This window comes from Cryptotermes secundus, unplaced genomic scaffold (assembly GCF_002891405.2).
Source record: "Cryptotermes secundus unplaced genomic scaffold, Csec_1.0 scaffold1, whole genome shotgun sequence".
Taxonomy (NCBI): domain Eukaryota; kingdom Metazoa; phylum Arthropoda; class Insecta; order Blattodea; family Kalotermitidae; genus Cryptotermes; species Cryptotermes secundus.
This window is the reverse complement of record NW_019738952.1, coordinates 326,637-344,182: the sequence shown is the minus strand read 5'-3', so window position 1 is coordinate 344,182 and position 17,546 is coordinate 326,637. Positions and strand designations below refer to the sequence as shown.

The 17,546-nt window shown below is 36.5% G+C and overlaps 1 protein-coding gene across 1 annotated transcript in view; it reads left to right on the top strand.

Moving 5' to 3' along the window:
- The window catches only part of LOC111871346 (myosin heavy chain, non-muscle), a 58,024-nt gene that overhangs the window by 10,546 nt on the left and 29,932 nt on the right, over positions 1-17,546 (top strand). Inside the window, exons 7-14 of the mRNA XM_023864378.2 lie at positions 930-1,196; positions 1,669-1,809; positions 3,397-3,559; positions 6,351-6,467; positions 6,810-6,973; positions 8,870-9,099; positions 11,331-11,416; positions 11,980-12,138. Of these exons, the coding sequence (XP_023720146.1) occupies positions 930-1,196; positions 1,669-1,809; positions 3,397-3,559; positions 6,351-6,467; positions 6,810-6,973; positions 8,870-9,099; positions 11,331-11,416; positions 11,980-12,138 (1,327 nt within the window). The remainder of the gene's footprint in view (positions 1-929; positions 1,197-1,668; positions 1,810-3,396; positions 3,560-6,350; positions 6,468-6,809; positions 6,974-8,869; positions 9,100-11,330; positions 11,417-11,979; positions 12,139-17,546) is intronic.

Here is a 17,546-nt window from a genome sequence, read left to right as displayed (position 1 = left end):
GAATAGAGCATTATCTTCTAGGAATTTAAAAATTTTCTGAGCTTCCCCACCGGAGATATGAGATGTTAAAAATGGCCGATTTGGGGCCCAGAGCAAAGTTTGGAAGCTCCTGGAAAATTTTGGAAACTAGGTACGGGATTCAAAACTAAGTGATTATATTCCCCATATAGGTAACAACAAATGGTAGAAATCACAGATCTGATACTTTCCCCCTCCCATTGGTTTTTGAAGGTCAAAAATAGCGTTTTTCCCAAAATCGATAGGTAAGTTTCAAGTTTAATTACACCTACAGAAAGTGAGCTGAGTAAAAACTTGTAATAATATGATTTGTAGTCCATATCATGAGGAACAAATAGCGTTTTTATTGGAGTCTGTAGCTTCAATAGTTATCGAGATATGGAAGATAACGCAAACCTCCATTTCAGCCGAAAACGCGTTTTTTCGCATTATAAAAACGCCTGTACCGAGAGAACTGAGCGGATTAGAATTTTTTTAAAAATTTTTTTGTAGTATGAAAATATGTATAAATAAGTGTACAAAATATAATTTTTTTTAAAAATGGTGAGCGACCTTTCTGGATGATTTCACATGGAATGACCCTATGGGCCTCCACAGCCTGTTCCAGGGATACCTTTACTTACTTTATGGGGAAAGCTTTTACAAAAGCAGCATGCTTTGAAAATTCAGAACGTGTGATAATATTAAGAAAATGGGTTATGAGGATGTTACGTAATTGAACTGCTTGCTCTTGTGTCATAAAGCAGGCTTTTTGATGTCACCAACATCAAAACTGTAACTAGAGCCTGTAGAAATTCTGATAGAAATCGTGCAGGATGTTAAATTTAATTAATTTTTTACTGAACAGGTGACAGCATATGAAGAAAACATTAAAGTAAATATTCATGTGTTGAAGTTTGTGTTAATTTCAGGCTTGTGAATGCAGAGATCATAGTAGAGATGTGGGAGGCAGCTGGCATTCCAGGTCCATCTCGTTTGTTGCAAGATTTGGGTTTCAGCGATTCACAGCGACTCAATATAACAGAGTTGGTGGCAGTCCTAGAAGAGGAGCTGCGCTCGTTAGCTGAGGAAAGGAGAAACGATGATGCTGCTGGAGCCAGGGTCAGTTCCTGTTCTCCACATGAAATTTTACTTCAAGCAACATTAGCTCTCTACCACACAGAAGTTCGTTGTCTGAAGTAAGTGTTGTGTGATTAAGCATTAAAGATTAAGTCATCCAAAATTCAGGGAAAATCAAACTTATATGTAGAGTTTTTGGAATATTTGTATTTGCAGAAGTGTTTCTGTAGAAATTTTGTAGCATTCCACGTTGCTCAAAATGTTCGTTCATAACGTTTATATCTACAATCTGTTTCATTGCTACTGGAATTGCTTGTTATATTTTGACTTTCCCTTACATAAAGAGACATAGGAATTATGGAAAGTTCAGTTTAGAAACTGATCTTTAGAAATAGCTCCAAATCACTTACTGCCTCTAGATATGTACAAGCATTTTAGAGGAACTGCTGCCTCCATATTCATGGTAGAAGAGCAAGCCTTGTGGAAGGTACAAATGTAAGGAAAATAGGAGAACTGGGGCTGTGAGTGAACCTTGGTTATGAATTTTTATTTGGCTTGTCTTTATTCAAAAAATGTTTATCTCTTTGTTAGATTGTCCCTGGAGCATATGAGTGGTGAGCGTGACAAACTTCGGGCTGATATAATGGATGCCAATCAGAGAGCTTCTCTTCTTGCACAGGAAGTTGATGACCATCATGCTCGACTCGAGAAATCTAGTCAACTTCAAATCAAGTGAGTTTTGTTAAAATATTTTGGAATTCTAGGATTTTCATATGTGAATATTATACTGAAGAGAAGGTGATGTCAGTGTGAGGAAACACCTTGTATGTTCCAGCCTGAATTTGAACTGGGCACCTCCTGAATGCAAGTCAGAAGCATTGCTGCTTGAACTAATGTGAATTTAAGGATGAAAGTTACTGATATTATTTGAAGTGGCATTGTTATTATTCTGATCATGTCTTATTTGAAAGGATAGGCTTGTTATGTTGTAATGTCCGTGTATTCTCTTCCATTTCCCAATCGACAATAATTTTCAACAGGCCAATTTTGTATGAAATGTGCCTTGGACAACGTGCTGCTGGAGGACACTGCACCTTGAGACTTTTGATATCTTACTGTTAGCAGTAATGGGGGGCACATGGTAGTGTAATTGCTTGAGGCACTATGCTACAAGCTGGAAGGTCGCGGGTTCAAGTCCCATGAGGTCATTAGATTTTTTCAGTTCACTTGATCCTTCCAGCCGCACTATGGCCCTTGGGCTGACTTAGCATCTAAAACAGAAATGAGTACCAGGAATATTATTGGAATATTCTTGGGGTAAAGGGCGGCCAGTGCGCAAAACTGAGAACCTTGCTGTCATTTGTGAGCCGATTATGTAGAAAATGTGGGAACCTCAACATTTCACAACCCCATGGGCCTCCACGGCCTGTTACAAGGATACCTTTGCTTTTTTTTAATTACTGTTAGAAGTAATGATATGAAGAACATGATAATTTCTTAGATGTTAGTGACACAAATGACCTTTAGTGCAGATGCCCATAGTCATCACACAAAATATGTATTCAGTGCCCTTTTTAATAGCACTGTCTGAAGAAGTGTTGTAGTCACGCACGGCAGATATTAAATGGAGGATCATACACATGTTGGTTGTAAAACGTATTGCATTTACTGTTACTTGTACTAATATTGTCACAGTATGAAGTTTTAAAATTTTATCCAGTAAATTTCAGGTATTGTATAGACAAAATGTGTGAACTCAATGTCCCACAACCCTATGGGCCTTCACAGCCTTTTACAGGGATAGCTTTACCTTAAAAGAAAAGGAAAGAAAGAAAGTTTCATATATAGGAAATATAATTAACCAAGAAATTCTCTGCTTATATTGAACTAAAATATTCATTGCTTCTGTTCACAGATCTTTCCATTTGGCCCTGTCCTGAACCAGTTGAATCTAATCTACACCCTCACATCTCATTTCTCCAAGATAAGTTTTAATATTATCCTCCCATTTATACCTGCTATCCTGCAAGACAAGACCAACCTGCATGTAGTAATCAGGCTGAAAACATTAGCATTATTTCTGGGCAAATCTAACTGCTGCTGCTAGTACACTGGAGCTCAGTAATCCTAAATGAACTATCAGCTCTATCCACAATGAATTTTTCATCTTTGCTACATGTGTTACAAGCCTGCCACATCTCACTTTATCGATGTTAAGGAAGGGAACAAACTGTTGTGCTCCTCACTGTGTAATTTTCTGTATTCTTCTGATACTTCCTATATATATAATATATATATCATGTTTCACCGTTTCTTTAGACTGTTAGAACAGCGGCATGCAGAACAGCTGAAGGACCTATCAGAACAGCTCGGATCAGATAGAGAACAGCTTGCTGTCCAGAACTTATCCCTGGAGAAACAGGTGTCCACGCTCCAAGAGGAGGAATCTCGATTAAGGTTACAAGTTACCACGCTGCAGTCGGTAAGTACAATTTATTGCTGCAGTTCCACTGCTTAAACAAGTATGCATAAAGACTTAGAAAAGTAGAGGTTGTACCGTGGAAAATATTTCACATTTGGAGGCTAATGTAACATATTTGCTCAAAGCATTGCTCGATAACAGACTGGTAAACACACACCACAGCAACGAATGCACAACAATAGGGCATCTATTGCTAGGCAGTGCACGGGTGGACTGACAACAACACATGATATCCGTTGCTCAGTAGTTGATGTGTTTTCCATGTGTGGTTTGTGTGGAGAGTATGTAACGACAGTTACAGATATTACACTTTTCAGTTTTTTTGAGTGACAGTGACAAAGTAGAGAAGCCAGGAGGGTTCAGCAGTTGAGAGTACAAGGATTAGAATGGAGCATATTGTTTGAAGACTTTAATTATATGTAATATTTGGAGTGTATAAACCAGTGAGACTGTTATAGTTTGTGAGTTGAAATCTGTTGCCAGGATATGACTAGTGAAGTCTGAGAGTCCTAATGTGTGTACAACGGTGAACTGGAAAGTGTGTAAATCGGTGATAGCGCTGTATTGCCTGTAGTGAATGTGATTAAGAGAGGTTATAACCGAAGTGCTAATAAATCCAGTCATCCAAACGAGAAACCATTATTCTTGCCGCCCATACCACCCTGCATGTGGCACTATTATTATTGTTATTCTTAGGGTGGAATGATAGTTGAGAGGAATGGAGCATTTGGCACAATGAGAATTGAAGTAAACAAGGAAACCTGCAGTGATGCCACTTTGTCCACTATAAATCCCACATGAACTGAACTGGGATTGAGTCCAGGCTGATGAGTGAGAATTTGAAGGTCTGATTTTATCTTGTCATGGCACATCGTTAGGGTTTCAAGCATTGTCTACACTAAAACATCTATGTGTAACACAGTCCATCAGTAATGCCACAAATTGTTCCTTTTTCTTCACTTATACTTTAACACAACATGTTTCGGTCTTAGATGGCCATCTTCAGGTGTCTCAATATATTAAAACTGCTACACTGCATTAATATGCACTGAAATCCCATGCTGTAGTCCACTTTATATAATAAAATAAAATAAAATCCATTAAAATTTTCATTACTTTGGTAAAATTCTGTTCCACCTCACAAGGGGTGTTGTCCATTCGTTTAGGGCTATGTGTTTTATTGCAGCAGCTTGTTTTTGTGTTCGTTAGCCCATTCTCTTATGTCTGCAATCTGTAATATGCCCCTTGCTTGTATGTTGTTCCCTCTAGCAGCATGTGGTGGTGTTTTCACTGCTGCAATAAAACACCTGGAGAGAAACACATACATAGGTCTAGACAAATGGACAACACCCCATGTGAGGTGAAATAGAATTTCACCAAAGTAATGAAAATTTTAATGGATTTTATTATATCAAATGGACTACAGTGTGTGATTTTAGCACATATTAATGCAGTGTAGCAGTTTTAATATATTAAGACACCTGAAGATGGCCATCTAAGGCCAAAACATGTTGTGTTAAAGTGTAGGCGGAAGGATCAGGAACAATTTGTGGCACCATTGACTGACTGTGTTATACATAACCATTTTAATATGGCTTATAACAAGATACTTAAATACAGGAGTGTGTACACTAATGATTCTTAACCATTTTTTTATCTCTTGTGATCATCTAAAATCCTTCTTTCTTCCTTTGTCAGAAAATATTCTTTTTTTAAGTTACAAAAAAATTAATTTACAGTATTCTGAACATTCCAAATACCCAGTTTTATGATGTATGCTGTGCATTTGATTTATTAAATGTAGAAAAATGAAGCCAGTCGCAGTAGCCATGCCATCTAAGGCATGAACTGTCTTCACTCACTCTGATGCTGGGATCGTGGGTTTGAGTCCCACTCAGGGCATGGATGTTTGGTGTGTGTGTGTATTATCCTGTGTTTAGGTAGCGGCCTTGCGATGGGCTTAGCACTCGTCCAAGGAGTCCTGCCATCTGTGGAAAACGATTTTGGAACTGAATAAGATGCCTGGGCCCTGAATGGGCTGTAAGAACCATTGTAAAAAGAAAACGAAAAATAAGGGAAAATTATACATAAGCCCAAGAATAGTGATGTTAATAAGTTAAACTAATGTTGGAACATTTGACACATTAATAAAATAGTGATTTTGGTTCAGAATGCTTTGTGCATCTTGTGGAATCCTCATACACACTGTGTTCCTATGGAAGAAGCTTACCACATGGTTGGAACCAGAGCTATATGCTACAAAGCAAACTAACTTGATTCATGCTTTAGAGTCTTGTTTGAAAAGCTGGTTGTTACTCAGCTCAGCAGAAGAAATTCACTGCTTTCTATCTTGGTGAATTCAATCCAGTTTCCACTCTCACTGCAGTTCAGTCCTTTGCACCCTGTCTGTATAAGATTAATTTTAATATTATCCTCCCATTTATGCTTTATTCTTAAGAGTAGCTAATGTATGCCTCTGTGCTGATCTGTCAATGAAATTTGCCATACTCTTGATCTGAAAATTCTTTTCACTACATATAGTCACATCTTTCATATACATAGTGTGTTCCCCCCCCCCCTCCAGATTTTGGTGAAACCCTAAAAAAATGCTTTGCTCAATTGTGAATTGTGTCTGTATTGGCCCTAGAGACTGCTACCTCATTGTGAAGCCATAACATAAAATATTTCATCTTTACTGTTTTTTATTTTATTTTATTTTATTTCATTTATATGTTTATTGGCCAAGGAATAATACTATAGTTAAAGGATATGTGATTTTCATATTTTTCAGGAAAACGAAGTTTTGGAGAAGGAAAACCATAACCTTACAGAGCATTTGTCAAAGTCAGAAGAAATGAGGATGCAGCTGCAAAAGGAATTGGAGTCTCTGGCTGGGCTTCAGCAGCGGGTGTGTATCCCTTTCAGTTTTGTGTTTGTAGTTTTAACCTTTATCGCGCCAGATTTAAATTCTTAGCATAGGCACTCATGGGCATGATTAAAAAATGGCATTTAATTAAAAATGTGTCCCCTTTTCTAAAAATTGAAAGTTCTCTGAAACGTTTAGTGAAAGAAATATTAAAAGTATCTTCAAGCAAACATAACAAACCATGGCACTGCAAAATTGTATCTATATCTTATAGTAATATTTAATCATATTTTGTTAGTGAAGTGTGCTGTAAATAACCTTATCCACAAATTGCAGGTGATTAGATATTATATCTTTACCTAAAGTATGTTTTTATATTCTCAGCTAAGTGAACTGGAAGGCTGTCATGAACAGGAACAGATGCAACCATTGCTTCAGAAACTTGGTGAACTTCAAGCTGAGAACACTAGACTTCGAGATCGTAATGATGAGCTAACAGTGGAAGTTGAGGCCCTTACTGCTAAGCTGGCATCCTTAAAGACCAAAAAGTATGTTGGTAATGTTTAGTATACCTTCAATGAAAAACTTTCCCTGGTGTAAGATTTGAAAATTTGTGATGATGGTCTATTAATACATTTATTGACTTTCTGGACATCATCCATTACCCTGTGTTTTTTTCTTTAAAACAACGTTTTGGAGACTAAATTCTATCTCCAAAAAAGGTAAAAAAAGTAAAGGTATCCCTGTAACAGGCTGTGGAGGCCCATAGGGTTGTCAGATGTTTAGGCTTCCACATCTTCTAGATAGTCGGCTCAGATATGGCAATGAGGTTGTCGCCTTACATGCCAGCCACCCTTTACCCCCAGGAACATTCCTGATACTGATTTCCGTTAGAGGCTGAATCAACCCCAGGGCCATAGCGCAGCTGGAAGGATTAGGTAAACTGAAAAAATCCAATAACATCATCAGGAATCAAACCCGTAACTTTCCAGCTTGCAGCATAGTGCCACAACCAACTACACTATTGCAAGCCCCATTCTGACTCCATGCTCATGTACAGGCCTACCCAGTTGGGCCCAATTGATAGAGATGAGAAAGAAGATGAGAGGGGAGGCCAAGGTCACGCTTCTGAAGCCTATTCCATCAGTCTGCCATGTGACATCGTGCTTTGCAAATGCATTGTGCTTATTCAACCGTGTTTTGTTTTGTCTGTGATGGATGGCAAAATCAAGCAACATGTCTGCATCAGGTTTTGCGTGAAGCTCCGTAAATCCGCTATCAAAACCTGTGAAATGCTGTGTGAGGCATTTAGAGCACATTCTTTAAGCCAGACACTGGTTTTTGAATGGCATTCACATTTCAAGGCCTTTCGAGTGTTAGTTCAGGGTGACCAAACACCAGAAAAATGACAGAAAATGTTGAAAACAATTCAAGAACTCATCCACAAAGACTGTTGCCGAACAATCCGTGAGCTCTCAGACACCATTGGGGTCAGTTATGGAGTTTGCCAGGAGTTCTTAACAGAAAGTTTGAACATGGGCCGCATTGCTCCTTCATCACGACAACATGCCGCCCACACATCCCTAAAATCGTCAGAGTCTGTGACTAACAGCAACATGGTTATCATTTCCAGTCCCCTCTATTTGCCAGACTTAGTCCCTTGTGATTTCGCTTTGTTTCCCAAATTGAAAATGAAACAGAGGGGACGATGTTTTGAAAGTGTCTGACATTCAAAGGAAATTGCAAGCGGTACTCAACAGCATTAAGGAAAATGACTTCCAGGGTGCTTTTGAAGCATGGAAAGAATGTTGGGATCGCTGTATACTTTCCCAAGGAGACTATTTTGAGGGAGATGGCAGCCTAAATTGAGTAAGTTAGGCCAGCATTTCTTTTTTGATCTTTTTGACTTTCTGATAGTACCTCATATATAAACTGAAGACAACATAACCCATCTGCAGGAGTTAAGATAAACATTATAAATCACAAAAACATGAGGCCTTGCATGTATGGCTATGCATAATGCAACAACTTGAGTGGATATAGATCATAAACATACTTACAAACTCTGTATATGAGAACAATTATGAATATGGTGACATTGTGAAACTTTGAGGTTATGGCTAACTTATTTAACACAAAATCTGTAGCTACATAATAAGTTCTTCCCAGAAAGAAAATTACGACAGCAGTAATCTGTAACATCTGTACATTTGCCATTAAAACAGTTCGGACTCGACTAGGATTTGATTGTGCAACAACCCGTGGCCAAGTCCAGCACAGATCCTGTGATCTAATTTGAATTTTATTTTTGGATTGTAAATTTGCCCTACCTAAATATGACAGTAACACACGATTTGTGAAACTGGAAATCTGTGCAGTAGTAAAGTAGGCTTTATAGGTTCTGTTCACAGGCCCTTGTACATGTAATTTTTATCTGAATACAGGTCCCCTGTAATTCAACCAACTTGTGAGGCTGTGGATGGAGTGACATCAGTAGAAGGAAGTGGGATTCCTTGTGGAGCATCTGCAACTAAGAGGCGGGGTAACTCTCCCTTGGCTTTGGCTACTGAAGATAGCTCTGAGGAGGAGAGCCCTCGCTTGGGCAAAGTGCGCCGCTGCTGTGATGGTAGTGGTGACAGCCAAGATGCTTCGCTTGAGGCTGTCAATATGGAAGGTAAAGGTTACAGAATTGCTTAAAAATACCATATTCACTTGTTTGTAAACCAGACTTTTTAAGGAATTTTAGAGTCTCACATCACACGTTATGAGCCATTCTCTGTAGCTCATCTTGTTGTCTGGTGCTGTCAGAGATGTACCACTAGCCAATCCCACATCTCTTACCTCTCCCCTCCTGCTGTTGTCATGGGTCATACAACTTCTTCCAAGCCATTCCCTTTCCTGTCCCCTTATGACATAAGTAGGTCATAATTATATTTATTGAAAAGTTGCTGCAGCCTTAATTTTTACATGAAGTGTTCTGAAATATAAGAGAAGTGATTTTGAAGAGAGGAGATCCATGCATTGCTGCAGCTTTTATAGTTGCATGGCATGATTTTGAAAGTGCCTGAAGCACATTTTGTAGCATACTTCCCTGTAGGTGATAGATTACAAAGACCATGCTATCTGAGCAGGGTCGATCATGATAGGAAAATTAAAAGGAGAAAACAAAAGACAGATATCAGAAAATATTCGTTTGCAAATAGGATTATCCAGCTCTGAAAGCAACTGCCTGCAAATGCTTTAGGGACTCTCTCATGTAAACCAAGTAATTTTACAGAAAGGGTTAGAAAAGTAATAAATAAGGCGAAGTGAAGGTATAGGAGAAATCATCCAAAAAGGCAGTGAAGTGAAGTGAATTGTGGTGAGGATGTGAAGGGTAAGTAAGTGTTGTGAAGTGGAATATGGGTCCATCAGAACATGACATTGCATATTCAGTTGCTCTTACTGTTTAGTGTATAGTATTCTTATTTTTATATTAATATTAATTTATTTAATTATGGTTGTATTAGTTGTAGTTGTAATTGTATTTGCATTGTACTCATTGTGTGTAGTGTGTGCTTTATTGCTTTTGTAGTTCTGTGTACTGTGTTTTGTTTGAGTGTGGTGTGTTATTTGTGTGTTGTCTCTTGTTATACTATCACTGCCACCAGGTAAAAACCAATTTGCATTATAAATAAAATAATAATAATGATGATAATAATAATAATAATAATAATATTGATAATATAACTAAAGGTTTTAACTTTTCTAGCCAATGAATTTGCCCAGAGTAGTAATTGTACATGCTTTTTGCTTTATTTTCTGACATGATAGGATTATCCTTCAAAAACAAAATTAATGAAGAATGAAAGATACTGTTGTGATTAGAAGTATTAAATATATTTGTAATTTAAAAATGAAATGGGGTCTGATAAAATATGTAACCCAGTAGAGCCCCCCCTCCCCCCACTCGTGCTGTCTTTGTATTGATGTAAACAAGGGTTACTTAATATCTGACAGTGGCTTACAATCAGCTAAAGCAAGTGATTATGTAGGAACATATGAATTGACATTAAAATAAAATTTAGATTTTGCCTCCTGTGTGAAAATGTGATTAAGATTATCATCATCTGTATGTTAAGGAGCCTTTTACTCAAAAATATTTGTCCTTCGGTTGGCTTTGGGATTTTCACAGCAGGAAGAATACTTTATACTGGGAAGTAGTACAGTCTGTTGGAATACATGGTGTTACACCTCAAAAAAATAGTACCCTTCATTCACATTTCAGTTTCTATATGTATCTTGTATGAAAATGGAAAGTGATAGTCTGGTGACTACATGAACTATATTTGATCAGTTGTTGTGTTTTGGTTTGCTACTCTGTGGTTAGTTTAAGGTTATTTAGTTATGGAAGAGTGATGCAGATTCAAGTACAGATCCATCATGACTGATTCTTCATCTGCTAACAGTTCAAGTATAAAAGAAAGCTTTGAATCAGATATGTTAATTTTAAGGAGTAAATTACAGAGACAAGAATTTTTTTCTTATATCCCCCCTCCCAGTATAAAGCCAAGGTGTGGTCTGGTTAATGGATTTAATTCTCAGCAATGACAAGAATTTTTCATTTCTCCACCACGTCCAGGATTGCTCTAGGATCTATTCAGCATCCTGTCCAGTGGTTACTGGGTCATTATTTCTCTGAGAGTAAATTGGTCAAGAGAGTTAAATTCACCACTCACCTCCATGTAGTGCCTAGGGGAAAGACACCTGTAAATTTATTGTCATGTTCCCTCACAGCCTCATGTAATGGCATGGGATAAACTTTTTCTGTACCTACTACAAAGCCTAAACTTTTAGAATTCAAAAATGCACCATTCATGCCTATTTTTTCATACTGATATATAATGTTTTTCATAATTTTTTTAGGTCTTCAGATCCATCCTCTTGGTCATGGTGAAAGTGGAGTGGAAACTGACTTAGATATTGATGATTATACAGATTCTAGTTTTGGGGTAAGGAAGGCTTAAACTGTTACTCCTCTGTATTTAACTTAGCTTTCCATAATGAGGATGCTGTGTCTTGCTTCTTGTTTCATAAAACTTGTTAATTGATTTTAATGAACTTTGTTGTTGGAAATATTCACTGGAAGTTATTGCTTGAATGTAACTTTGGTTGATAGCTATTCAGGATTTCCCACTTTGCATGGAGCTCAAATCAAACTTCAGTGATTCTGTGCAAAACTTAGTCATCTTACATGGGTTGCACAGGTCATAGAATATAGATTTCTTCAAGATCTGTGATATCTGCAATACAGTTCCATAGAACTGACTTGCAGTAAGTGAACATCAATGATCATGGGTTCTGCCTGAGCAGCTCAGTGACTGGTGGAAAGCTTTTAATATGATTGCACTGTGATAATAAATTATGGTATAAGTACAATTTTCATTTTCAGATTGTGGTTGTCAGGGTTTGGTGTTTACCTGTGGGGCTATATACTAGTAGTGTCACAACCCAGAACACTACAATTTGAAATGTTTCCAGTGTGAAAACCTGAGAAATTTCATTTTGTTTTTAGGGAGAGTGTAAACTAAAGGACCATCATTGCAGTGAGTGGGCCAACAGTGAAATGTTGCCATTAGTGTCTGACAGACAGGAGTCAGAATTGATAGCAAACTTGAAGGCCTATATTGCAAACTTAGAGCAAGAACTGAAACTGAAAAGTGAGAAACTCGTGGTGAGTTGATTTATTTATAAAAGTGGCACAACAGTATTACATATCTTGGTGATTACATTCAAGTATTTTTGTATTCATTAGTTTGCATGTTAATTTGGGTACATGAGCTTGCGTGTGAGTGTGTATATGCTTGGCGTTGTAATTTGGAAGGAAATGGAATAAATATTTATACTTTTATTTAATAATTAGTCTTAAAAATAAGATTCTGTTTGAACTTCTATTCAGTGCACAATTTTTTTATATTTTCTTTATGAAATAAATATTTATATATGTATTTAAATTTCGTTTTTAATTTTTAACCATTTCTGATTTGCGAATTTGTCGTTTTCCTTTCCTTTGTGTTTCACTAATAATACTGTCATAACAGACATTTGTCACAATACATGCTGAACAGTATTAACAACTGACTGATTTTTCTGTCATCTTTTTTTTTTTTTTTATTTTGTTGCCTTCTTTCTCCGATGTGTGATTTATCAGTAATACGGACAAATGTAAGAACCTTTCAACTTTTATATTTTTAATTTGAATGGGGGGGGGGGCAAATTATGAAGGAAAGGATTTGTTAAGATGTCAGTATACAGAATTAAATTATGTGAGAAGTAGCTGTTGAATTATATGGGTCCAAAGACAATAGCAGATTGCACAAGCATGTATTTGCACATATACATATATATATAAACACATATACACACAAGTCTATTTTCATTTAAACACCACATCTCTGGACCTATTTTCTGCAAATAAACTATAATCTCTTCATTTTTATGTTGATATATAAAAATATGAATATTTCATTTTGCTTTATTGGCAAGAATGAACTGCTCATGAATTGTTCATACGTATGATACCATGTGGAGTGTATGTATTTGTTGCATTTCTGGCGAAAGTGAAGTCTGTTTTGTACCATATCTAAACCATTAGAAGGGGAACATGTGTTAAGAGAGATACCATAAAGTTGATAAGGCAGGTTAAACATCTCTTTATCTCACACATATGGTAACTAGTAATCCACTGCCTTTCCCATGTTCATGTGGTCTTACCATTCGTGACCCCCACACCTCATTCAGTGCTATGTGCACTGTAACCTTGATATAATGATAATTTTTAAAATTAATAAAAATGCCTGTTGTAACAGGTACTCATGATGTTCAAAAATGCTTGAAATATATTTGTAACTTCTAATTGTATCACAGTATGGCACTAATGTTTAAAAAATTATGTGGGTGTTGTAATGTTTATTCTTTTAGCATGCTTGCAGCCAAAGACTGTATAAATGTACCTGTTAGCCCTTCCATCTCTGTTCATCTGTCTGCATGTAAGAACTTGAGAACCACTGAATGGATTTTACTAAAATTTATCAACATATTTTATTTTGGCCAAAATTGGTCAACAGTGCACTTTACATGAAGACTCTGTGTGTTTTTGAGTGAATCTCAGCATAATTTGCTAATATTTATCAGGGAAAAAAATATTTTAAATGGATGTTTGTAAAGAGGAAGGAAACATGTTTTTATGACTGATGCATTTTTCCTGCAAGCTTTATGGGTTTCAAGAAAGCAAAAGGGAGTCAGGAAGGACACCAAGCTATTACAATGTGCATACTGTTCATAACTTGTTTGAAGCAGTTATCTCAGAGATAAGAAAGTAGCAAACAGTAATTCATCATTCTTAGCATCTTAGGCATTATTTAAACTGAGAAATTATAAAGATTTTCTGATATTTACATGAAGTGTTGTACTTGCAGCAGACTGCTTTATACACCCTGTTATGGGATTGTTCCAAGTTCAGTAGTTGCCTGATACAGTCTCTCCACCTCCAGACACTAAAGCCACACTTGAGAACACCAAATGTTCAAGATCTTTAAGCATGAGCTGTTGACAGTGCCATTAAATAAACCGTAAATAAATACTTTCATAAAACCTGAAGGTGCAATACTCAGTTCAAGAGGCATTTCTCGTACAAGTCCATATTAATATAATCCTACCACCTTTGTCACTTGGATATCCCTAGTGGTCTCTTTTCTGCAGGTGTTTCACGTAGATTTATGTCTACGTTTCATATCTCTGTCATGTGTGATACATTTCCAGCCTATCTCATCTTCCTTGATTTAATACATACCTTGAAGTATCTAGGATGGATGTAAAAAACATACATGTTCTGCAGATGCAAATTCTAAAGAAAGTGCAGGCAATATACGTGCATATTCATTGTACTCCAATTATCAATGCTGATGAAGGGTAAAAGATGCACCGGCAATTGGAAAACATGGATAATCCAGGGTTCAGATGTGATCTAGAAACTATGGTGATTGTTGTATGCAGATATTCAGAAATATGCACATTGCATCCAGTCTTTTTGGCCATCTCAAGAGCCGTAAGACTGATGCAAGTACTATATTGAATATAAATGTTTGATCCATTTTCCACTCTAAATTTGTTGAAAATATGTTTTGCTCTAATAAATATTTAACAAATGTACTCAAGTTATATGCAAAAATGCATAAAGGTCTTCATATGAAGTGGGCTTTAAAATGCAAAATTGAAATGGCCTTTCACTTCTGCATAAATATCTCCAGTATCAAGTTTCATGAAAATCTGACCAGCAGTTCTCACATTCTTTCGCACATATGGACAGTCAGGTGGGCAGGACTTAATAAGCACTCTGCAGGCTTTTGAGCACTCCTGAAAGATGTATAAGTTCCAGACTGGATAATATGAGCACACACAATCAGGAGTATACCATAATCCTTATAAGACATGAAGAAGAGAGACTTCATTCAAATCTTGGGATGGATGAATAATCCAGGCTTTTTTCTCAAGAAGTATACACTTTGTGCTTTATGAAACTTTCATATAGACCATTTAGCTTCCTCTCACATTCCAGTGTACTCATATCTTGCTTTGCCTTATCTGGAATAGTTTGTCAGAACAAGTGTGAAAGTGGTTTACAAAGGGTTGGCAAAATATTTGCTTGAGATAAAAAGGGGAAAAGAGTATATTGTATTCAAGCATGTCATATATCAAAGTAACTAGATGACTGTGTTTGTGTAAGTGAAAGAATGTACATAATCACCAATATAGTGCACTTAGAAAATGCATCGTGTCACTCATACTACAACAGTAGCATTTCTCTTCTTGAAAAACTTGCTTCTAGTTTGTCCTAGATTAGCTAGATTAGTAGACTTGTTTTTCTAGTTCTGTGTTGTATTTCAGTTTTATTATGATAGATGTTATTTAGTACCATCCATTATAAAGTTTTTAATATTGTGTTTTTATCACAATGTGTTCCCATATGGAAAAGGATGGAAGCTTTATGTTACTATGTATGTGTGTGCCCTCAAGTAACATCTGAACATGATTCAATTGTCATGAAACTTGATGTTTCTTAAATCCCTCCTTCAGCAGTTTCAGTGATATGATGTGTGAAATATTAAAATGGAACATGACCAACATCAAAAGATTTGAGGTTCTCTCAATGGTGAATATAATGACTCGGTAAGCCTTGTAGATGAGTATCAATGTCTTGGAGGAATCAGATTCCTCTGAAGTGTGGTAACCATCTACCAGACTGCATGACAACACATCACAGTCTTAATGACCAACATTATTCGGTGTCAGATTCTAAAATGTCTTAATGCTAAACCTATGTATACTATTTGAATTTTTACAATTTCTTTACTAAAACTGTCACAACACAACTGTATTAAGATCAGTGCCAATTTTGGCTCTGCTACATGTTTCGGCTACCAAAAGCCATCATCAGGCAAATCCATAGCCAACATATATACACCACTGAACTGCAGTACTAGTAAAATTTGATACAATAATATTAATTATATTAAAATACTTGGCATAACAGTACAATAAATTAAACTTAAAATTTTAATCTTGTTTTATACTATAACTTTCGTTTTATATAGTCTTATTTATTGTACTGTTACGCCAAGTATTTTAATATAATTAATATTACTGTACCCAATTTTACTAGTACTGCAGTTCAGTGGTGTATATATGTTGGCCATGTATTTGCCTGATTATGGCTATTAATAGCCGAAACATGTAGCAGAGCCGAAATTGGCACTGACCTTAATATAGTTGTGTTGTGACAGTTTAAATAAAGAAATTGTATATTATAACACAACAGGATGCATGAAATGAAGATTATTTGAATTTTTGTTTATATAATACTCACATAAGATCATGTTATAGGTTTTAACTTAAATACCACAAAATGGTTGCAGGACTTCCGTGTAGGTAAATATGTGTGCCCAGCAAAAATACTGTCGCAACTTGCATCCTGTAAAATTCTGTAGCCATCAAATAGGAAATCCCCAAAGAGGGCAAATGTCTTTCAGCTGGCTTAATTTAAATGTTTTCATAAGAGCTGTGATAAATCAATAAAGTGACTGAATTCAGACCAGATAACTTGGATTATATTCATAGCAAGAAAGGATATTTCTCTTTGTCACCACTGGTTCTCAATCTTTGCTGGCCTTCTGTCCAGTGGGTGTCTGAGACAGTTGTTCCCATGGTGGGAAAGTAGTGAGGTTATGGATCTGACCACTCACCTCCATTCAGTTCTAGGTCTAGAATGTGTGAACTTTGCTTCCACGGTATGATGTTTTGTCATGGGTGAAATTTTGCCATTTTTAGCTTCTTTTAATGCATCTGCAGAGTTCTGGTTAAATTGATGGCTGCTGGACACATGAATGATTTATGATTAATGCTCCATGGATAAGAAACTGGAATGAAAACAGAAATTTAATGTTAGTATACAGGCTGACAGAGTAGCACTTTCAGAAATGATATCCCTACTTCAGACCTTAGCTGGGTCTGCATGTTTTGATATCAGCTGACAAGAAGGTTAGCATAGTGGTAATGAGTGTCAGCCCATCTTCTGGTTCAAATCTTTCTAATTCACAGGTTGACTGAGAGGTCCCCTCCCCAATTTATTCCAGTAAATACAACAAAATTATACCAGATATGGACATTACCACACATCCCCTCCACTTCTTCATTCATAATTGATGTACTGCATCTATTTAATGCCACATAGCAGCAGTAACTATAATAAAACTGAATGAATGAAAAATATGCCTTAACTGTATCTGCCCATAACATCAGTAAGCCTTATCGGTCATTGTAGTCAGTGCAGAGCCATTATGGTATAACTTGTGCCGTTTCTCTTCTGTCTCTAATGCAACGTACTTTTTATTTTGTATGACACAAAACTTACATTCAACTCTAAAATGTCAGTTAAAATGTTCTCAAAATGTCATTAAAAAAATATATATATATATATATATATATATATGCAATATATATTCTATGTCTGGCTGTGTTTCAGCCTCACGGAGCCATCTTCAGTCAACACTGTGTTGCTTGAAGATGGGCCTGTGAGTCTGAAAC